General features: G+C 43.9%; 1 protein-coding gene across 2 annotated transcripts in view; it reads right to left on the reverse strand.

The window, feature by feature from the left end:
* The window catches only part of atad2b (ATPase family AAA domain containing 2B), a 236,559-nt gene that overhangs the window by 140,966 nt on the left and 70,901 nt on the right, over nucleotides 1–24,692 (reverse strand). For both annotated transcript variants that reach the window (XM_084314965.1, XM_084314964.1), the window contains exon 20: nucleotides 4,132–4,267. In XM_084314965.1, the coding sequence (XP_084171091.1) occupies nucleotides 4,132–4,267 (136 nt within the window). The remainder of the gene's footprint in view (nucleotides 1–4,131; nucleotides 4,268–24,692) is intronic.

The raw sequence follows: 24,692 nt of genomic DNA on the forward strand, positions 1-24,692 counted from the left end.
TTCTCCTAATAAGCCCACTTCGAACCATCATTTTAATCATGAGAGAGCGAGAGAGCGAGAGAGAGAGAGAGCGAGAGCGAGCGAGACTCACTCCCACAGTCCCACTAACCCTCACTGTAAGAGAAATAAACCTCTCGGGGACCAGCTTGGTTGACATTAGCAGCCAACGTTAGTTTAGGTCATCGAACTGTCACATGTTCTCCTAAATAATCTTTCCGGTTCAGTACTGTCGAGTCTTGACTTTAGGCACATAGCACACATTTACGCATATAACGTAGAACATATGCACATATTGCTGCGGTCAAAAATGGTTAGCAAAAGTAGTAGTATCTACTTACTGGTCACAGGAGTCTTCAATAACGTTTCGATGGTAATCCATTTTGTGAATACATTTGTTGAAACAACATCTTTGTTGGCAGACGGCTCCTGCTATCTTAACGTTAGCAAGCTAAATGTGCATAGTGCGACTAACGTGCATAGCATTGATTTATTTCCTGATAATGTATGACGCTGACCCCTCCTCACCTCGTTGACTGTGTTGTGTCTGTGTGTTTGTGCGTGTCTGATATATATTTTTCGTGTAAAATAAATAAATACATTTAAAAAAAGAAAAAAAACCGAGGTTCGAACCCATTAATTAAGATTAAATAATAAATAAAATAATATAAATATGATGCATAAAGACCACATATATACACACTCATTTTGAAAATTATATATAATAACACAATATGAGAGAAGTGACAAATTTGTCACTTCTCTCATATTGTGTTATTATATATAATTTTCAAAATGAGTCTATGTGTATATATGTGGTCTTTATGCATCATATTTATACATATGAGTTATATGCATTACATCCTGCAAAATGATAAATTAAATGTGATAATTGAGTAGCCAATGGGCTTGATGTGTTACGATGTGGGGTGGAGTATGCTGTATATAATGATGATTATTGACACCTGCTGCATAGCACCTGAGGAAGCAGATAGCGAAACGCGTTGTGCAATAAAAAAGCAAAAACAAGTCCTGAGGAGTGTGCAGTCCCTTCTTTCTTTTGAAGGTATTCTCCTTTTAGTTTTATATATCTCTCTTGCGCTGACCTGCACCTCCAGTCGGGGTCCAACTAGATGTGGACGAGTCTTATTTAGTTATATATATATATATATATATATATATATATATATATATATATATATATATGTGTGTGTGTGTGTGTGTGTGTGTGTGTGTGTGTGTGTGTGTGTGTGTGTGTGTGTGTGTGTGTCAGCGTTTCCGTTAGCCGGTAATTACCGGTATTTCACCGGCAAAATCTGTTGAAGTCGGACATATTTAATCTCTCCGGTCATAATGTCCGGTGAAAATAATTCCCTCTAAGCACAATTAGATTATTTGAATTGTATTAAAATAGGCTAAAATTAAATAGCCTATGCGATGAACGAAACAATCATTACATTTGTTTCATCGTTGCTTCACCAAGCAGCCGGTCTAATAATGACATCGCTGTTGTCAGCGCGAGCTGGCTGCTGCTAGATTTGCGAGAAGCATCCATCTGCAGACCCACAGAACCCGCCAGCTTTGCCGGCAAGGTGCAGTACTCCAATTCAGTCATTGGCAATTCAGCTGTTGGGTGGGGGGCGCTGCTGAGCGGTCCCCAGACCGGACCTAAAAACACTGCTGCTCTGTGGGTCTGCAGCTCCATGCTTCACGTAAATCTAGCAGCAGCCAGCTCGCGCTGACAACAGCGATGTCATTATTAGACCGGCTGCTTGGTGAAGCAACGAGGAAACAAATGTAATGATTGTTTCGTTCATCGCATAGGCTATTTAATTTTAGCCTATTAAAACCCTTAGGAGTCAACGGGGCTTATTGCACCCGTGGGCGGAGAACAAAAGGATTTAAATCTCTCACAAATGCTCAGGAAGTCCCGTTTTTCAGAAATCTGTAAAAATAGAACAAAGACAATTTCGAGTGCATATAGTGTAATCTATATGTATCCTTACTTGCTAAACGTAATACGACTTGTAAATATGTTTAATTCTTGCTAAATTGTATAGTTCTAAATGATCCCTGTATTCCCCGAACTACAACGCGTCACGTACATGCACGCGCGCACACACAAACAGCGCATAGGTGTTAATCACTGAGTGATCTAATATGCATATTCTTCAGCGCGAGAGGGGGGGGGGGTTGTGTTTCTCACTGTCTGTCGTTGATAATATAATCTGAAGAGGTCCTGCATTATTATTATTATCATTCTCGAGAATACACGCGGACCCGACGGAGCGTTAATTTATGAATTAAAAGTAGTCTAACATGCTTTTCATCCTCGCCCGTGTATATACCCACGTCGCGCTAAAACAACATAACTACTGTATGGCAGAGAGCGTGTGTGTACGAGTTATGAGTTATCTCGCAGTTCATTCAAGCGCGCATCACGGTGATGACAGCTCTCTATCTAGAGTAGAAAGGTGCGCTCACAGGGGCGTAGCTGGAGATTCTGGGCCCCATGAAAGAATCAATTTGTGGGCCCCCAATCTATTAAAAAATGTGGGGCCCCCAATCTATAAAAAGATGTGGGGCATTTGCTGGGCCCTTGGAATCATCCTAACCCCCCCCCCCAGCTACTCCCCTGCACACACACACACTCTCTCTCAAACAGAGAAATCAAAAGAAATCAGTACATTACAGAAGGAATTTATTGTACAGTGGGTGACAATATTGTCACAAGGAAAGATGAAATTACATACCTAGGTTTCATGTCTATCTATATCTCCCTATCTCCCTCTCTCTCCCTCCATCTCTCCTCTGTATCTCCCTCTTTCTTTCTCTTCCTCTATATCCCTCTCTCTCCCCCTCTCTCCCTCTATCTCTCTTTCTTTCTCTCCCTATATATCCTCTCTCTCTCCTTATCTCCCTTTTTCTCCCTCTCTCTCTCACTTTCTCTGAACTGCATATGAAAGACAAACTGATGCCACGCAGGCACCCACTCACCCACCCACGCAGATACACACACACATTTGAAATGTTTATTTATGTCCACATAAACAGAAGTACAAGGAAGCCTCATACAAAGGACATAAACAATGCGAGTGCAATCAGAAAATTATGAAGAACAGTCAGGTACAGCTCTCTCTCTCTCTCTCTCTCTCTCTCTGAAATCAAAGTGTGTGGCAATGTAGGCCTTCCTGGGCCCACATTGGAATAACAAAAGGAACAAAAGGCCTTTGTCCCAGGTGTGGCTAGGCTAGTGACATTGACATTGAAATCACATTGCATTCTGGGAAGGAGTGTAGTTCTCTTTTCATTTAGTTCAATTCAATGAATTCTTTTCAGACCCCGTGCTGCAAATTGGTATGGATTGTACCAGAATGTTTCATAGGACATTGATTAAAAACTATCGGCTCAAATTTGACAATTGGTGGCTTATTTTGAAGGTATGAATCTGTAATTTTACATTATGTAACAAAAAAAAAGGGAATATTCTGAGGAGGAGAATCTCATCAGGTTAGACCTCTAAGGGTAATACAATTCAAATAATCAAATTGTGCTTAGAGGGAATTATTTTCACAGGACATTATGACCAGCACCAAGTCGTTGGGAGGTGGAGTCATCACGCAAACCCACGATAATGTTGCCGTCTCTCTCTGCCAAATTTCTCAGTTCTTCGCTTGATATAATTAATACAAATGTCCAATATAACGGAATTCATTAGCTCATAAAAATGTGATTATAACAGACTGCTGTTTATTAATGTCGGGCAGACTGCCCACCGACACCTCAAGTCGGCAGCAGCACGAAGTCACAAGGGACTTATTTTATTTGGAATATATTAATGACTGTATATACGCAAAAGTAGCCTAGTTTTAAGTTAAAATATTATAAATGCCTTGATGATGTCATTCTTTATATAGGCCTATCAATTGTTTTTAAGCTCAATAAACTCTGACCGGAATTTATCCCATTTGTCCGGTAGATTGAAATCTACCGGACACTCAGACCTGCAAATAAAAATTCTAACGGAAACCCTGGTGTGTGTGTGTGTGTGTGTGTGTGTGTGTGTGTGTGTGTGTGTGTGTGTGTGTGTGTGTGTGTGTGTGTGTGTGTGTGTGTGTGTGTGTGTGTGTGTACCTCTGCTGGTTGTGCGTGGGGGGGGTCTGGCAGCCTGCACCAGGAGCAGGTCGGAGAAGAAGCTCCTCCTGTCGTCCTCTCCTGGAGGAGAGAGAGTCACCACCTCCCCGTAGCTCCTCTGAAACATACACCTCACCTGCAAGGAGACGGGACAAGCGATGAGAACAGGCAGTCAGCAGTAATGATGGTCATCATCCAGAATTACCACTATGAGAACAGGCAGTCAGCAGTAATGATGGTCATCATCCAGAATTACCACTATGAGAACAGGCAGTCAGCAGTAATGATGGTCATCATCCAGAATTACCACTATGAGAACAGGCAGTCAGCAGTAATGATGGTCATCATCCAGAATTACCACTATGAGAACAGGCAGTCAGCAGTAATGATGGTCATCATCCAGAATTACCACTATGAGAACAGGAAGTCAGCAGTAATGATGGTCATCATCCAGAATTACCACTATGAGAACAGGCAGTCAGCAGTAATGATGGTCATCATCATCCAGAATTACCACTATGATAACAGGCAGTCAGCAGTAATGATGGTCATCATCCAGAATTACCACTATGATAACAGTCAGTCAGCAGTAATCAAATTGATTTGTAAGGCCCGACAACACACGTTAACTGGTTCCCGGCCAACCACGGACATGTCCGTGTTTCGGATCCAACGGTAGAGGGCCAACCACGGACATGTCCGTGGCAAGGTTGTTTTGGCTTTTATTCCATTTTAATAACCTACTCAATGTCACCGAGCGGCACTGCAGATTTACCCCACTCTTGGAATTCTGAAAAGTGCATTACCGGCCAGATCCTCGTAGGGGCGCTGTCTCTGTGGCAGAACGGTGCTTTTTTTTTTTTTTTTTTTTTTTACTTTGAATGGAGTTTACTGTTAGCTGGAATCTATACGTGTAGCCTGTAGCTTGGAATACCTTTTGCGACGCCGAATTCACTATGTTAGGGGTGGGAATCACCAGTTTCATCACGATACGATACGATATCGATTCTTTGGACAACGATACGATATTTTCCGATATCACAAAGTCTGCCACGATACGATACGATTATATTCAGGTGCCTGCGATCGATATGAGATGATATTATATGCCCATTTAACAAAATCAGTAACATTTAAAAATTAAAAAAAAAGTTTAAAAAAAAATGTAAACAACAAAAAAAGGCAATGGAAATATCATTTGAAATTTTTATTTTTGATCTCTTCCAGACATTTAAATGAAAAACAATATTGTTCTTAATACAAATAGACCTCCTGTTCACTGTTTTTGGTTTGTTTCTTTTTTTTTCAATATTAATATCCTATCACAGCGCTGTATTTTGGATGGAAAAGGCATATTGGGAGTCAGAAGGTGCAGTACCGGCCAGATCCTGTTAGTGGGGCTATCTCGAGAATGCAGTAACCCTGCCTCCTTCCCAGTCCCTAGTTTCTCTCTATCGCTCTATCAGCTTAGCTTAGTTAGCTCACGCTAACGCAACGTTAATTTCGGTATTTAACGCGACGTGGGCATAAAGGAATGGCGAGGATGGAAAGCATGTTAGATGCATTTGACCCCTTGTGGGGAAAAAAACAACAGGCACTTATTTCGGGCAAAATAGGCGGACTCTGAAGCAATGCTGTCTAACGTCTACACACGCTGAGCTGCGCTGAGCTACTGTTGTTGCAGCCGGGCGGATATGCTCACGAGGGAATTTTCAAAATAAGAGTATCGCAATATGAATCGATCTTTTTTACGTTGCATCGATCCTATTTAATAATTGATAATAGATCGATATATCGATCTGGATCGATGTATCGTCCCACCCCTATATGCAGTAAAGGAATATATCATCAGCCAATGGACATATCGATCTACCAGATCGCGATCGATAACTGTGAAATCCTTTTGGGGATCCAAGCGGCCCACGGTAAGATCTTTTTCGCATAAATTACATGCTGATCAGGCCTGGTTATCATAGCCAACCAGGCGATCAGCGAATGTGGCTACTGAGGCTAACGCCTTTATTGGTAATAATCAATAATCAGAAACGACGTCCCACGCCCCCCCCTTTCATGCATTCATGGTAGACCATGAATACCGACAATATGCATTTTGCGTTTGGAATGAGAATGGAATGAGAATGGACAGATAGCAATACTATAAAGTATAGATTTAGCTCTACAAACTCCCTCACGCACAATGCAAGTCTGTTTTGAAATGCTGGCCTTATAGAGTGAGATTAGACGGCCCCCAATGGCCGGGAATGTGTTAATGTCCCCATGGGCCGGATACGTCTTCTTTTTTCTTTTACTTAATTTTTTCTTTTCATTTTTTCAACAACATGACACGTCTTCTTTAAACAAGTCAAGAAGAAACATCACAATAAATCAAGAAAAGAACTAAACAAAAACACCATAAATACCAAAAAAAATTATAAATGCAACACTCCCACTACCACACGCGAAGCTAAGGAAAAACTCACTAAAACCTAGCAATAGGAAAAAATGCACCACAGGCAATGTGGAGGAGAGAAACCTTAAAAGGGCCGTTCAACGGGGGATCTCCCTTCTTAGATGTCGGTGATAGTAGTGATGCTCATCATCCATAATTACCACTATGATAACAGCCAGTCAGCAGGAATGATGCTCATCATCCATAATTACCACTATGATAACAGGCAGTCAGCAGGAATGATGCTCATCATGCATAATTACCACTATGATAACAGGCAGTCAGCAGGAATGATGGTCACAGGGGAGGAAATTAGGCCACTTTACTCGCCAAATGAGAGTATTTTTTTACGTTTGGCGAGTGATTCATGAAGAGCACTCGCCAGTCTGGCGAGTACTAGTAATTACAAAACAAAACAAAAAAATCATTCTGCAATCATCCCTTGACTCCTCCCATTTGCGCCTCATAATAATCCAACCATAACCAATGAACATCATCGTTGTACAGATGCGCTCTAAGCTCCTCCAATGAACACTCGTTTTCTAGAAGATGTCGTGCATCTAGGGGAAGTGGACAGACCACTGTGCGCGGACCTACAAACTCCTGTCACCGGCTTGACAACGTAGACAAACTTAGAAAAAAACACATCGTGGATGAAAATAATTGCATGTAGAGTCGTCGCTTTCGGATATCAGTGCAGTCTGACATGGGGGCGAACAACAGCACACGACGTTCTCCTTCGAGTCGGATGAGAATGACAAGTCAACCAGCATTAGCCGGCTAGCTACCTAGCATCAAGCTACCACAGGCATTAAAGCGTTCCGTCTTGAGACGGATATCCGTCCATTTTATTTGGAGTTCAGTCATTTGATTCGGAGTCGTGACGAATTTTAACCTGAGCCAATCGGAGGCGTCAAATATCATGAAAAGGCTTTATTTATTTTTTTGGCCGCGCCAAGCAGTCATTGGCGAGCATAATGTCGCGGTGCTATGAAAAAATCTGTCGCCAATGAATGAATTTACTGCGTAGCTGCCTGTGTGAAAAAAAGATTTGCGTGGGAAGTGAATCTGGGCCACGCTATATACTTGGAAGTTGTAGTCCATCGTGCGATTAAATACCATGTCCCCGTCTGCGTAGAGTCCACATCCAACACCAAATCCCAGAATTCCTTGCGAAGTTAACAATCGAAACTGAATGTGGCCAGTTCTGTGCAGCAGCATCGCCAAAAAACTTCCTTTCAATAAATTTAAGCCGCTAATTTTGCTCTGCAAGAGGAACGGAGCGGATATCAGTCCATCTTATGACAACCACGTCCGATGTGGAGAGATGATAAGAGACCATAGCCGATTAAATTAAGTCTGATCTGGCAGTGATGATTGACAGGGACACGGACACTTCTAACGTTCAGCCATGCATTAGGTGAGTCTCCCACTATTAGGACGTGAAATACTGTCTACTTAAATTTCCCTCCGGGGATCAATAAAGTATCAACCTATCTATCTATCTATCTAATAATGAGACAATATGCAAATAAGATATACTAATAATTGTCACGGTTCCCCGTATGAAAGTGGCTCGTTTTGCATAGTATTACATTCCTCTTCTATAAACAATCAAAGTCCTATCGTAAGAGCCTCATACGGGTAAATTAAACCTTTTTGATTAGTCTTTCCTTCGAGCTAAGTTGAACTGAACATTTCACTGTCAAAAGCGCAAACTTAAACAAGGTTGCGTCGCAACACGGTTTTCAAAATAAAGGTCACATATACAAATACCTCTCAATTCTTATTAAAAAAAAAGTCCCGGATATACATAAAACATTAATTGGCATAGATCTCTATAAACGGCTATACATTTCTCATTTAGGGGCAAGTGTGCCCCTAGTGAAAAAGCTTAGTGTACAGCGCTGCTAATGTACAGTCTCCTCCCCATATGTATATAATCTGTTAGGATCTATGGGTAACAGTACTGTATATTTTCTCCCACCCACCCACCCCCTCCTAATGTACAGTCTCCTCCCCATCATATGTATAATCTCTGTTAGGATCTATGGGTAACAGTACTGTATATTTGCATATCGTATGTCACAAATGTAACATTACTATATACCTGTAGTATGTCATGTATGTCACTATGAATTGAAAATGGGGGACCCTGATGTAAACAAGACGAACGTCTTTCTCTGGTCTGCATCCCCTTAACAATTGTGTGTATTGAGCTGTACTGTATTGTACCCATTCTGCAATCTGTTAAATATTGATTGATTGATTGTTATTAACGGATTGCAGAATGGGTACAATACAGTACAGCTCAATACACACAATTGTTAAGGGGATGCAGACCAGAGAAAGACTTTCGTCATGTTTACATCAGGGTCCCCCATTTTCAATTCATCATAACATATATAACATACATGACATACAGATAGACAATACTGCTACATCTATACATTTATGACATACCAGATTTACAAATACAGTATTGTTTGTGATACAATAAGAGTCTAAAAAAGAGTATACTGTATACATTTGACGAAGAAACTGTACATTGGAGGAGGTTGGGTGGAGGGGGCAACTGTACATTGGAGGAGGTTGGGCAGGAGGGGGGAGGGGTAACTGTACATTGGATTATCGACGAAACTGAAACAAGTAGGCTCCCTTAAAACGCTATAAAAAAAATATATATACAGTGGAGGTTAAAATAAGAATATGACTTGGCCTCAGGAGATTTTTTTCTGCTACCATAACGCGCATTCAACATAGTGGACTATACTGAGCGGCTTTGCTTAAATGCAGCCGAGTGACATTTATTATTACCGGGTTTCCCCCCATATCACCACTTGCCCATATGCCCTTCACAATGGTGATGTTGGCATTCAGAATACACCTGCTGAACCCCTAGCGTTGTCATGAGATTCGGTTCCAATGTATTGGCATCATACAGCACAAGTACAGTACAACCAGAATACGTTTGGCATACAACCAGAGTGCAAATGTAACAAGTCAAGTTCAAGTTGTTTCATTTAGCTATTACATTACAGTGAAATGCTTGGTTCTTTCACTGCCCAGCCCAGTCCAACCTAGACCAGCCCAACCCAGTCCAACCCAACCCAGTCCAACCCAACCTAGACCAGCCCAACCCAGTCCAACGCAACCCAGTCCAACCTAGACCAGCCCAACCCAGTCCAACCTAGACCAGCCCAACCCAGTCCAACGCAACCCAGTCCAACCTAGACCAGCCCAACCCAGTCCAACCTAGACCAGCCCAACCCAGTCCAGCCCAGCATCTTTCACTGCCTAGTTCAGCCCAACCCAGTCCAGCCCAGCATCTTTCACTGCCTAGTTCAGCCCAACCCAGTCCAGCCCAGCATCTTTCACTGCCTAGTTCAGCCCAACCCAGTCCAGCCCAGCATCTTTCACTGCCTAGTTCAGCCCAACCCAGTCCAGCCCAGCATCTTTCACTGCCCAGTTCAGCCCAACCCAGTCCAGCCCAGCATCTTTCACTGCCCAGTTCAGCCCAACCCAGTCCAGAATAGTTCCCTCTTTCATGTTAATATGTGATATCCTAATATTTTGAAGAGTAGAGACAGTGTGATTAATACATGTTGTATGCTAATATTGTGGAGAGTAGAGACACTTATTAATGTTTTATGCTAATAAATATTTTAAAGAGTAGAGACACGGTGTTATGATTGAAAATCAATTTAGACGAAGACATACAAAGTAATTATCACAATTAGCGATTTATTTTTGGCTGGTAAAAAAATCTGTTTGGCTGGTAAAAAAAATCATCTACTCGCCAGTTGGCTGGTAAGCCAAAAAGTTTGTTTCCTCCCCTGGATGGTCATCATCCATAATTACCACTATGATAACAGTCAGTCTGTAGTGAAAACAGAAGACTTAAATGTCAGGTAAGGTAAACCTGACAATCAATATCAACAATTTCAACACCTATCCGATTCTGTTTTCACTTCAAACGGACTGCTCCAGGGTTCACATGGAATCGACTCCTCGCTCTGCCAGGAGGACCCGGGAGCGCTTGTTTGAAGTCAACTGGCAAGTTTTCAACTGCTCAGATGAGCCAAAGGAATGGGGTTAAAAAGGTAACACGGCTGAATTTCAGTTCAGTGCTCAAAAAAGATCTGTTCTTCTAATGCGTGAGCATTCACGACCGTCACCGATGAGTCATGACACTGAAGTGGACAAAACAGATAAAAAAAAACATTTGTCAATTGCAAAAATCAGTTTGTCTGTACTAGAGAGGCTTGGCAATACTCATCATTGTAGTCTGGTGTGTAGAAGAGAAGTGTAGCATTCCACCAAACAAGATGTACAACTGAAATATCGCTCGTACCGATTTACACTTGTTGTGATTATTGTATTGTAAATTAAGGCAAAATTATCATCGCTTATGCTGTGTCCTTTTCTATTGATGCTGTTGCTGCTGGAGGAGCCGGGGCAGAGGGGAGGAGCCACGGCAGAGGGGAGGAGCCGGGGCAGAGGGGAGGAGCCGGGACAGAGGGGAGGAGCCATGGCAGAGGGGAGGGGCCGTGACAGAGGGGAGGAGCCGCGGAGGAGCCAGGGCAGAGGAGCCAAGAACAAAAGTAATTTCACTCCTCTGTGCTGTACAGTGGAAGATGACCTGACCAATGAGATCTGAATCAATCCTGCATTGGCTGTGGCTTACCACAACTGTGTATCACCCCTGGCTGCGTCCACGCACACGCACACACACACTCTTAGTGAACAAGACACCCATCTATAGATCCTAGTAGGAGGAATGGGTAAAGAGGGGAAAAGGTTTGCTCATGGATGGTTAAGATCACGTATTGAAGTTAATTTGGGCTGGGAGGCTGAAAAACAAACATTCTACGGAGGCTTAGCTCTCCGGCTTTTAGATTTGGAGATACCTGCTCCGTGTTCACATATTGACTGAAGTGGCCCCGGGCTAGAGGCACAGATGAACGGTAAGGGTATTCATCTTGTGCACTTTATGAGACCAGACTTCGATTTCACCCCTCCACAAGAACAAAGTGTGTGAAAGTGCCTCGAGAAATTTCAAAGTATATGTTACTTTACTTTTACTTCCGTCTTATCTGCCTTGCGGGATGAGGCTAATTAGAGTAAATCACAGAAGTGTTTCACTACGAGAAAGAAAACTTGCATTCCGTAGCAAAACTACACAGGCGTTCAATAATGAGCTTGCGGCCGTATCGAAAATCTCTGGGTGGTGTGTGTCGACTAGGATACACTTTCAAGAGCAAATCTGGAAAATTAAACGTGCAGTTTCTCACCAACCTATGCGGGGCCCAGACAAATCCATGACTCTATATTCTGACAACTAAAAATGCTGAGTGTGAGGAAAACCAACGAAACAAAAGGTGGTCAATTAGGATTTTGATATTGACTGTTTTTTGTCTCGTCTGTCTCATATTGGTGCGAGACTGATGAGCTAATATTTGTGTGTCTCCTCTCGTGGGGAGAGGGTCATTCCCGTCTGCTGGCGTGCCGGAGCGATGTGCGCCCGTCTGCCATTGGCTCGGCCCATCTCTCTCTCTCGCTCTCCTCCCTGAGTCCACCAAACCCAAAGTCAACAGCCCTTGACTTAAGTAACTCGTCTTCAACCCAACTTTGACAGCTTTCAGTTTCTGCTTTGTTGTCGATGTCCTTGTAGGCGGCGGTGTTGTGTTCTTGCTGTTGCTTGTGAATAAATCAACAAAGGCAGACCTGTACAACACCTGTGCCGTCGGTCCAGGACACGCTTCTTTATTCTGGTCGATGTTGAAAACATACCTCTCACTCTGCGTGTGTGTGTGTGTGTGTGTGTGTGTGTCCCCTGCAGTTGAAACGGAGAGCGCAGAGATGCTCTACTACCCTGGGAGCGTACGTGCACACGCCTAACACTCTCTACACCTCTACTACAGTAATGTTTTTTTTATGTATGAATGCAGTATTCATGAGGTACGATCACACACTTTGGAGAAATCAACCCAGGAGTCGTGTTTGTAGAGACGTGTACAAGGGGAGCCTTTCAGAGTGGATTTGCGGCGCACAGCTTTCCAAATCCCGACATAAGGGCCCAGGTCATACAAGGTCAGAATCACAACGATGGCAACACGCAGACGTATGCACGAGTGCTAGGAGGATGTTAATGGACCCGATTTATTATCATGGGAGGAAGACGACGACGCAACAACAAAGGGAGGGGGGTGTATCCTCTTTCGGGGGCCATTTCCCCCCAATCGTAATCCCAATTTAACAAGCATTTCACAACAGTGTTTTCCCTGCCGTTATAAGACTTAGGCACAGCCTTTTTAATATGCAGCACCTAATAAAAAAATACACAGCCTCCTAGGCGGTAGATAGCTTGCAATGGTGTTATCCACTTCGTTACCAGGCACGCGCCACCGTTATGAACAACTCTGCTCCCGTGCAGGGCTGCTTCCTCGGGTAATTCCACTATTACCCAGTAGATGGTGCCACACCACAGAGCAGTGAAAGGGGTACATCCTTAACACTTTGAATGCCCATCACGAGATTTCTCGGGTTATCAGCCCGCGGGTTGAATACCCATCACGAGAATTCTCGGATTTTCTTTTTTATTAGCGATCTGAATTCATATTTCATCAACCGAGTCTACCGTTGGTAATCCTGCCCCGCCATGCGCTCAGATGTGAAAAAAGCGCCCCCTATCGTCTCCCAGATGGTAATGCACCATTTTGGATTGGACTCGATGAAAATGGATGAGAAAAAAAACCTCCGGAATCCACATTTTACTTCTCACGCATGTAACCGGAGCCGATCAGATTCATTCTGGACCCTCAGCACAGCGTGTAATATGTGTTTTACAGTATACGCATGGGATCAATAAAAGGATCGATTTTTGGAATGGCGATCAGGAATTGGAATAATCCATTTGGATACCATCTGATCTCAGGTAAGGAATCTATTTTACCAGTCTTAGGATAATCAGACCCGTTTTCACGGAGATATAAGCTTTTCCCCTATGTGATATGGCTGTTTGACTGTAAGAGCGATCAGCGTGCACACGTACACATATACTATCGATAATCTAGCGTTTATTTGAAAACGATTCATAAATAGGCCGAAAAATTACAACGTTCTAGAATATTACAGTACAGGGCGATTATCATGGAATCTTAAATTTTTCCGTGAAAACGAGGGGCTTTTCAAAATGCTATAAAACGGAAATTAACCGATAAAAAAACAATCCGCTTGGACAATGTTGACTGGAAATGAGTCATTGATAATGGGACGGGCAGATTAGATCCATAGCCATAATTTAAAACATAGATTAGGCGATATTAATGCTAACATTGCAGTGGATGGTGGGCATTCAAGCACTAAATGTGCGCCCCCTTGCTGGGCACTGAAAGAGTTAACACTTTGAGTGCCAGCGACGTGTATTGTCGTCTTATCATGCCCCCCGTTGAGTGCCGACGACGCGAATTGTCGTTTTTTTTTTATTAGCGATCTGAATTCATATTTCATCAACCGAGTCTCCCGTTGGTACAGCAGACCCTAGGAGCTCAGATGGGGAAATACAGCCCCCTATCGTCTATCCCTGTGTAACTACAGGCCATTCGATTATACTGCTGGATCCCTGTGGGGGGAGCCAACTGGCTCCATTATGCTGGCGAGGGATCTGATGAGGGAAGTGATCGCGAGTTAGAAAGCAGCGTGGAGCGGTTAGGTGGCCGAGCGGAGATTGCGTTCGTCACCAGCCCCGGAGCTGTGAGCTCGATTCGCCTGTTCGAATCCAGCTCACAGCTCTGGGGTTGTCACCAGCTTGGCTGGCCGTCTGCACTGATACAATTGGCTGTATCAGAGGGTGGGAGAAGCTGGCGGGGTGGGTCCGGGTCGTTGTAAACAGCGACTCCTACAGTTCGGTCGGGGCGCCTGCTAAGCGCGGATTGGACGTGAGGGGGATAGTGTGGTCCTCCCACACGCTACGCCCTCTCAATGAGAATCCGCGCTGCCAGGTGAAAAGAAGCGGTGATTGGCTGGACGTGTGTCGGAGGAAGCACGTGGTAGCCTCCACTCTCCCAGATGATCTGACTGTGGGGGGTAAGTGCGCAGCGATCAGGAAGGGACTGGGAATTGGCATACGACTAACATTGGGATGGGAGAAAATCGGAGGAAAATGGAGGGGGAAAAAGACCAAAAACAAAAACAAAAAAAAAGCAGCGTGGAATATATATTTACAGCAGCCAATAATCAATCAATAAACGCGATCGATATTTGGAATGGCGATCAGGAATTGGAATAATCTTTTTGGAGAACATCTGATCTAAGGTAAGGAGTCTATGTTACCAGTTTTAGGATAATCAGAGCTGTATTCACTGAGATATCAGCATGTGCCGTGTGTGTGTATGTGTGTGTATGTGTGTGTGTGTGTGTGTGATGTTGAGGAAATGAGAGAATAGATTTTTCAGCCCGCTTCTATAGCGTGCATAAGTACACATATACTATCGATAATCTAGCGTTTATTTGAAAACTATTCATAAATAGGCCGACAAATGACAACGTGTCTAGTGTATTTGAGAATATTCCAATAAATGCCGTTTATGGGGGAATCTTTCTATTTTCCGGAAATTTTCGAGAGAACGATAGCTTTTCGAAATGCTATAAAAAGGATATGAACCGATTAAAAAACAATCCGTTTCGACAATGTTGACTGCAAACAAGTCATTTATAAGCGACGAGCAGATTAGACACATAGCCATAATTTAAAACATAGATTATGCGTTTTTAACGCTAACATTGAAGTGGGTGGCGGCATTCAAGGGGGTAAAAAGGAAAACACGGCCGGCATCGAAAGTGTTAATGTAAAGCCACCAAACCAAGGTCAAGAGGGACATGTTGCAAATGTCTAGGTTATAGGTTTAGATGTAAATCACATTGTAAATCAAAGTCTGATGTTCTTTTTGCCCCAAACACAGTAATGATAATGGTCCAAAACTATGTGAAAATGCCGCCTTACGTTGAATAAACCCTTCTTGGGGACCCAGCCCCACACTCACCACAGCACCTGAGCCCTCCAAAAATACAAGGAAAACCCTGCGCGAGCTTCTGCGGTGATTTCTGTCCCGGAAGAGCCCCGGTTAATTTCCTACTCTGATGCTGCATTTTTAACGTCTTCCAATCGCTTGGCACGGAAGGAACCAGTGATAACATATGGTTAGCATCATACGATAATTTACTAAGTAATTTTGTGGCCAAATTGAGATTTCTGCCTAACTGTAATCTCCTCACACTGCTTTGATTTTATTACGGATCCCCATTAGCTGGTGCCATGGCAACCAGCTAGTCTTCCTGGGGTCCACACAAAAAAAAACATACAAAAACAATTATTGCAAAACAGAATTATTAAAAGTCAGTACTCAACATACAATACACAATGAAACTAACAATTAAGATGGCTAAAAGTACATGCAAGCAAAGAAACAGAAAACAAAAAACAAAACAAAACAAAATACAGTGTTAAATACAATTTAAGATTGTTTTTAAAATTAAATCTTTTTAAGAATTGCTTTTAGAATGCAGTTACTAAAACATCAATTTCACCATACCTTTAAAAAGAAAAAGAAAACACACAAAGTAATCAGAAGACGTTTTAGATAACATGGCTGCAGCTACACTCATGCATGACATATATTAATTTCCTTCCGGATTATGGCTCCTTTGAGTTTCTTTTTGAAACTGTCCTTGTTTTCCGTCCGTATAATATGTAATGGGATCCTATTCCAGTATGTTATGGCTCTATACATTGCAGTTTTCTTTAGAGCGTTGGTTCTAGGCAGAGGTAGGGTGAAGAGACTACTTGAAGCATGTCTGGTATTATGGTCATGTCTATCATTGGTGGATAAAAGCATAGAATACAATTGAGTGCTGCATCGCCCTGGCTTAGTGTCTATGTCCTCAGCCAATCAGAACGCTTGTTGCGTAAAAAAGAAATCCCCATCTGCCTAACTCACTCGTATGACTTGTGCATTTTAACGTTACATACACAGATGGCGATCGTATGACTTAGGCAAGTACTGTATAACAACTGCCTTAGTGTATGACATGTATTTGGACCCCAGGAAGAGTAGTCTCACCTTGGTGTAGACTAATGGGGATCCACAATAAAACAATGTATGTATGTACGAGGAAAAAATGCCTAAATCACGACATATTTTGTGTTAAAAGTCACCTTATTTTGTTACGCAATGGTCGTTGCGTTTTTGTATTTTTGCAAACTTGTTGATACACCTTGTGGAACTTATTTTCTAAATATAAATTAAAAACTCTTACACATTTGCTGGATTTTTTTTTTTTTTTCAAAAATCTTGAAAAATTACTTAGGCAATTATTGTATGAGGCTAACAATATTGAAATGGTAACTAGTAGCTGGCTCAGCGCCACCCAACACTGGTGCAGTTCTGCTACACCAGGTGGGGGTACAGGAGGGTCCAAGGCTCAGGGGCTCCATCTAGGGGAAGCTGCACCGCTGGCAACTAATGCCCGTCTTGACAAGTCCCGTCTTCTTGACGCATCCCGTCATTCTATGCCCCCCCCCCCCCCCGACTCCCTCCCCTTCTCCATGATCACCCTCTGTTCTCTTCTCTCCCCCTCTCTCTCCATGGAGTCGGCCCGCTCTCCGCAGGACGAAGAGGGAGGGAGGGAGGGAATGAAGAGTTTGTGTAGCACACACACATGCTGCATGCACAGCAGGTAATGATTAGACTCGGTCCAGATAAAGGCCAGGGGGTGGGTTGGCGGGAGGAGAGAGTAGAAACGGAGGGATGGTATGGGGTGAACACATGGAGGTATGGATGGATTAAAAAGAGGGGGGGGGGGGGGAGGAGGAGGGGGTACAGAACAACTAGATGGCTGTAAACAGGAGGGTAGGGCTGCGTGGTTGGCTGGGGATCAGCTGTACACAGCAGTGCAACACTAAAGCCAACACTAGGCTGCTGGGCTGCTGAATGAGACAAATCCTCTGGGCTGGAGATAAACGCAGGACTAAAACAGTCACTCTCTTCCTAGGTCCGTCTGTCTGACGGTCTTCTTGATCTCTTTTCTTTTACATCTCACTTTCTCCCACTCTCTCTCCTTCTCTTTCTAGTTTGTCTCGGTCTCACTCTCCCAATCATTTCCCCTGTCCCTTTCTCTCTCTCTCTCTCTCCACCTTTCTCTCTCCTTTGAGGCCTGTACAATTTCTCCAACACGACAGAAGGACGGATCAGGCTCCCGAGACAACTAAAAGATTTATGACTGGCAGACCGATCAATACAAAAATAAAAACTCCACCAGTTTAAGGGTATAATTCAAGACAGTGCTCCATTGAATAACTTCAGACGAACCACTTAAAAAAATATATTATAATAATAAATAAATATACATTTTAAAAAAGGGGAAGGGAGACAAAGACCTTCCTGAATAACTTTTTTTGTAATTGAAGAGTGATAATTATTAAAAAAATTCTAGTTATACGATTGCTGGCAAAACATCTTGCTTCTATTGGACAAAGAATTGTACACTGACTGACCAGGGCCACGGCCCCAACCTGCAGCATATAAGCAGGTGCCGGCTCTGCACTAACCCTCCATAGCTTCATTCACATAAAAAGAAAACTAGGGCTAACAGGGCGATAAAAGCAAGATGCTTTGCCAGCAATCATATAACTAGAATTATGTTAATAACTATAGTTATATTATGCGTGTCTTGTTTCGTCTATTGGACTCTAGGGCGAAGCATCACATTTGTGCCATGGACAAAGCTGTATTACTGTGAGTAACACACACTGTGCGTAAGAATGCACCAGCTATACAACCAATACTGACGACCAATGGGAAAATAGATTGTGTGAGAGAGAGCTCCCAAACATGTCCAACGGGCAAAACCCGACAAAGGGACCAGGGAAAGATCAGGAGGCTGCTGTAGCGATGCCTTCCACCGAAACCCACCTTTAAAAGAGCACACGAGTCAGTTACTGGAGTGTGGAGTCAGTCCTGCTAGGGTGTAGCAGAGGAATATAACCTCACACAGCCAGTGTAAAAGACGCTGCCTTTAGTTGAGATCTGAAACCTTTCACAGATAAGACACAACAAATGTAAGAAAGGGTAGAAAGCCAATATCTTTGACGTGAACCAAGCTCCTAATGTTATTGGGGTTGAAGGCTGGATTGGGTTTCAGAATAGCACTGCTACCATTTCTATTGATAACAAGGCAGTTTGATTGAACCGATAAAAGGCCCACAACTCGCCGACGCATTTAGCTGATGTGATGGCCAAGAGTCAAGCCGTCCCTAAAGACAACAGACTCAAGAATGCCTGTTCCAGAGGTTGAAAGTGAAATGAAAACGGGACGTCCCACCGCGGGGTCAACACACGCTTTACTGGCCTGAGGCATCACGCGCACTGCAGAAAGCATTTCAAAAAAGAGGGAAGCTGAAAAGAGGTTTATCCTCAAACCTTTGGTGACGGGCTGAGATAGCCGACGTGTAGACCTTCACAGACGAGGCAGACAAGACGGTCTAGCAGACGGTCCGATTCCAATGGACAGGGTATCAGGTCCAGTGACAGGAGGATGGCACAGTTGGCACCAGGGGAGGAAACTAACTTTTTGGCTTACCAGCCAACTGGCGAGTATCTGATTTTTTTTACCAGCCAAACAGATTTTTTACCAGACAAAAAAAATCGCTAATTGTGATAATTACTTCTTTGTATGTCAAGCCGCGTCAATGTTGTGTATGCATCTGGGTAGGCACACTGTGCCTTTAAGACAGCACGGTGGTCTTACGACAGTGCTGTGAAGTACCGTCAAGTCTTGTGGTAACGTCAGTTGGGTTGGTGTGCTGTTGTGCACAGTGCACTGGTTGAGCTAGCCCCTTTCGTGACTGCGATGTGCAAGCCAGGGGCTTTTGAGCATGAAATAAAATGTCTAACCTTACGTCGTAGTCCGGTGCTTTTTTGGAAACATTATAGTCATAACAGATACACCTAGCTGGCTGCTTTGAGCACACGGGGCTAACGTTAGCTAGCAAGCAGCTATAGCTAAAACGCTAACTAGAAGCTAACCACTGTATACAGTTCCAGTAGACTAACATTACACCTCTGTGATTTAAATGTGTCCTTAGTAACTTATACTCGAGGGTTGTACTAGGGTTGGATGCAGTTCCCCGTTGGTCAGTCTGTCTGTTTTCCATCTTCTGCTGTGTTTAACGTTATCTGTTTGCGAGTGCTCCTGATGGCTAGCCTAGTACCGCGGGACTTTTATTATTATATGTCCGCGGGTTGGCCAGTACTGCGCAAACGTTTATTAAACATTATATGTCCGCGGGTGGTCTTGTGCAGTGCTCTCGTGGCACTGTCAACTAAAGCGAACACTCAGAAGACGCGCACCGTTTGCCAGTGCAGTGATTGCAGAATGTTTTCTTTTTTTGTATACTCGCCAGCAGGGGAGGAAACTAACTTTTTGGCTTACCAGCCAACTGGCGGGTATCTGATTTTTTTTACCAGCCAAATGTAAAAAATACTAGCATTTGGCCAGTAAAGTGGCCTAATTTCCTCCCCTGGTTGGCACACACTGCTGTGCGCTTGGGACTGGGTTGTCTGGGGCCATGAGATGGGCCATGGTGGAGCTGCCAGAAGCTGCATAAGGATGGCGAACCAGTGTGCTGACCCTTGATCCGGACTAACAAAATAAGAGTCTCCTGCTTAAAGTCTCACTCTCTCCAACAATTCCTCAGGTGAAGCCTGCATAGAGAAGAAGCCCGTCCGGCCACAGAGACAGAGGAGGGTTGTCCTTTTGCCTGATGGAAAAGGGGGGCAATGTGTGGTTTCTCTCCTTGCAAACAGATCACTACAGCCTTCCCGAACCAGTTCCAAAATGTGTCACACAATGTCCGGGTGTAACAGCCCGTGGGCTCCCACTTGAGACATTAGCTCCGCTCCCAGATTTTCCACTCCTGGATGAAGTGAGGCCCTGAGCCACAGTTGCTCCACAGCCCGATAGAGAAGGGTGGAGCGAAATCCACTCGGTGCGTTTATAGAGGCAGCCAATGTCATGACCACCCTGACCAAGACATGCCCGTCTCTCACTAGAATGAGAAAATGTTTGAGCACCAGCAATACTACTCTGAGCTCTTAAAACATCGCTTCTGATGGGTATAAGAGTCTGTCCACCTGCCCCCTACTGAGTGAGAACGACACGTCCCTCCCCAGCCTGCTAGGGAGGCGTCCGTGAAGACGATCAAGATGAACACCCTTCAAGAGGATCTCAGGGATCCTAGATGAGGGAATCCTCTAAATGTTTTTCTTCTGGTATACAGGGTGGATTTGACCCCTACCACCTCTGTATCTGTGCATGTGAAGAAGACCCAGATGGACCACTGGGTGAGCTGAAGCAATCCTGCCCAGCAGATGCATCAACGCAGTGACTTTTATGTGGGTCATAGGTCACTGAGGAGAGAACCCCTTGTGGAGGCCGACTTCAGAAGATTGCCCAAGAATGCCTTCTTCTGGCCAGGAAAAGGACCACTCTTTTTCCAATTCACAGCAAATCCCAACATAGACCAGTATTCTGGTGTGATGCATAGCTGTATCCTCCGAGTAGAATATAATTTGTATTCCCTGGCGACATAGCAGCTCTGAAAGCAGCTCTTATTATTATTATTTTATTCTTAGGCAATTCTTTTTTGTTATTCGTATTCGTGACTTTGTTTCGTCTACCTAAATGTGTACTGTGGGCGATTTGTAGCGCGAAATTTCCCTCGGGATGATTAAAGTATTTCTATTCTATTCTAAAAGGGTTCCAGAAATGGGATCCTCTGGTATTGGTATGCTTTCCTTTGAAAAGCAAAACGGAGGAATGAACCGTGAGGATTAAAGATGAAAGTAGGCATCTTTCAAGTTTATGGACGTGAACCAGTCCCTCCCATATGACGGAGCATAGCAGATGTTTAGACCGATCACAGACCGTCTGTGACCATTCTGAATGTCTTCACTTCAAATCAGCTGATGAGTGACGAGAGGTCTAGAATAGGTCCGACACCTCTGGTTTTCTTGGGGACCAATAAATACCTGGAGTAAACCCCTCTCAACATGTCCAGCGGTGGTACAATGGAAATTACCGGTTTGGACAGTAGTGACTGAATCTCGTCTATGAGCAGACGCTGCTTCTCTGTCTTGACAAGATAGTTGGATAGTCAACCCTGTGAACGGAGAAAGGGGCGCTGTAAAATGCATTACATGCCCTATTCTCATCGTTCCGTCTATCCATCCTGACATGGCATTTCTCCATACTGGGTCGAATTTGGATAGCAACTCGAGCCTCGAGTTGAAGTTGGCTGGCTATGAATTTGTTGAGCCCTTGCCACTGTGTGTCGTCTGTTTGGAGAGAGTGTCACCCATAGGAAACCCCAGTGAAGGGGAAATGCAACTCGCTGCGTCACCTTGGTAGTTGGTAAAGGAAGTGTTTCATTGGGAACCTCCCCACTGTGGCTAAGAGCACTGGCATAGAAGGCAGCCTTACCAGCATGCGGTCGGTGTGAGCTCAGAGGAGCCGGTGTGAGCTCCGAGGAGCCGGCGGTCGGTGTGAGCTCCGAGGAGCCGGCGGTCGGTGTGAGCTCCGAGGAGCCGGCGCTCAACCAGGCCAGCATTTTATGACTGGACCATGCCGGTGTTTATGAGTGTCTGTCTGTAGGTTCTGTGAAAATCCAACTATGACTGAATGGAGCTTTGGCAGACTTCCAATAAACGGAATTACAGATAAAACTATTGTTTTGATTAGTGGGAATTCACATTGAATATTGTGGAGCTACCTTCACACACAGAATAATGTGATAGGCATAACTGTAAACAGGAAAGCCAGACATTCCATTTCATCATCGCTTTCCCCTGCCCTGACCCTGTGTCCGGATGAGGAGCACTTGACCTCCTTTGGAAAGGAGAGCAGTTTTTATTTTTCATATCACCATCATTGGATACTTACCTGGATGTTTCCTTTTCACGATGATGACACAGAGTGAGGCACCAAAGGAAAATAGTTCTTTCCGTTTAGGTGCCGACATCAGTGGCGATATTGATATGAAATTGATGGTGGGGCCACACAATATTCACAAGAAAATGTGATGATGCAATCAAAACATACCATATATATATTTTACATTGAACCATACTCACACAACCAACAAACTGGAGTCTCCCTCAAACATCGTCTCAACGGCAGACTTGATGTCCACGCAAGGCAATTTCGTACTTTCTACAATGTTATACAGGTTATAATTTTGCCATACCGGTTGTCTTCAGTCTGTCGGTTGTGTTGTTCAATGCCACATCTGTATGCACTGTCAAGCTGAGAGGCAACATTCGCTTTTTCATAGTAAACCTAACTTGATGCGCTTCACATGCAACGCATGTTCATGTTTTACCAGCATTTCTGAAAGATGTTTCAAGTCTTTACCTAAATCCAGTTGTTGTCCAGACACTTTCCCCTCGGAGAAGACACCGATACACACACACACACACACACACACACACACACACACACACACTATCTAACCTGAATTTGAATATTAATCCAAGTTTACCTTTTGAACCACTTGTGGTTGAATGATCTCTTTTAATATTTTCCTTCTTGAGATATGATTAAGTCATCCGGTCGATCTGGTCCCAAATGTTTTATTTCCTATTTCTGCTCAAGGCTAAAATCATACTGCAGTTAAATGATCCACACGACTCCTGGTGACTACTGTAACGTCAACATACTGTTCAACTAGAAAGGCGCGCATGTGCACGTTCTCGTGCACGTTCTCATGCCAGTAAAATCAACCAATGAGATGCGTCTAGGGACCCTGGCCGTCAGGCCCCACTCAGGAAACTGAAAGTGACACACCTGCAGCACTGCGGGTCATTCTGAACGCTGTAGCAGCAGGGACAGCTCTGCTCCATCAAGCAGAAGCATGCACAAAGACTATTCGAATATTTTTCAAGCTATATTTTTCTACAGAAGAAATTGAATTAAGCATATGATGAGAAAGTGCAAAGGTTTTATTAAGTAGACGAAGCCGAGTTTGCTATCAACTTAAGCTCAATACATTATTGTGTCTGACATAAGAGAGAAGCCTTCTGTTCAACAGCGCCCTCTGGTGGGGCCGTGCGCCACTGGCCCCTAATGAAAAACCGCCTCTGGCTGACACTGTAACCCTGCAACAGTGCAACAGGGTTCTACTACATGAACACCCGTAGAAAGCATGGTGCGCTCTTTCAGCTAGCACCCATGTGCACAGGGAGCAGTCCAATAGGCGAAGGAAGACGCACAGCCAGGATGAAATATAACTGTTCTTGTAAGACGAAAGGAGCAAAAAATATATTAATTTCACAATCTGAAGGGCTCAAGAGAGACACTGTGGATTCTGTTGCTATGGTCCCCCTGCAACCGCTGATGTACATGGGAAAACTCTGCTTCTCACAACATATAATGTTCTGAATCAAAAGGCCAGCGAGAGGATATTGATGCCCCCCCCCTGATCAATGCACACTTGGCTATACTTTCTTTGTGGCAACTTGATGTCTTAGAGGCGCTAATGGGAACGGCCCAATGACTTCACACACTGCACTGCTTTAGGGGGTATTGGTTTCTTTAAGCTCCCTGGGTACATGGTACACACAGAGACATGCAATGCACACACCCACGTAATGATTTAGGTCAAACCAATCCCCCCACCCATGGAGTTGGCAATGACACACACACACACACACACCACACACACACACACACACACCTAATGGACCTATCAGCAGTCATGGACACAAACTGGAGATGTGTTTTTCTCTCATGTCTCGGCTCACAGTCGCTGCTACTAGTATGTTGCTACTATATGTACGCACTAATATCTAATGGAGTTTTCTCGTAAACGGCTCAGAGGTATTTAGTTTGTTAGAGTTCAAGGAAGATCGCATAGACCAATCACATTGAAGCATACACACATGTTTACACGCCTCCAGTGCACGCTTTGTTTTCTACATCACCCCGGTGCTTGTGGCATGCATGTACGTCCTCGTGCGCATGCTGGAAGAACATCTATTACACCATTTTCAGTGAC

The sequence above is a fragment of the Notolepis coatsorum genome (assembly GCF_963971535.1).
Source record: "Notolepis coatsorum genome assembly, chromosome: 5".
Lineage (NCBI taxonomy): Eukaryota > Metazoa > Chordata > Actinopteri > Aulopiformes > Paralepididae > Notolepis > Notolepis coatsorum.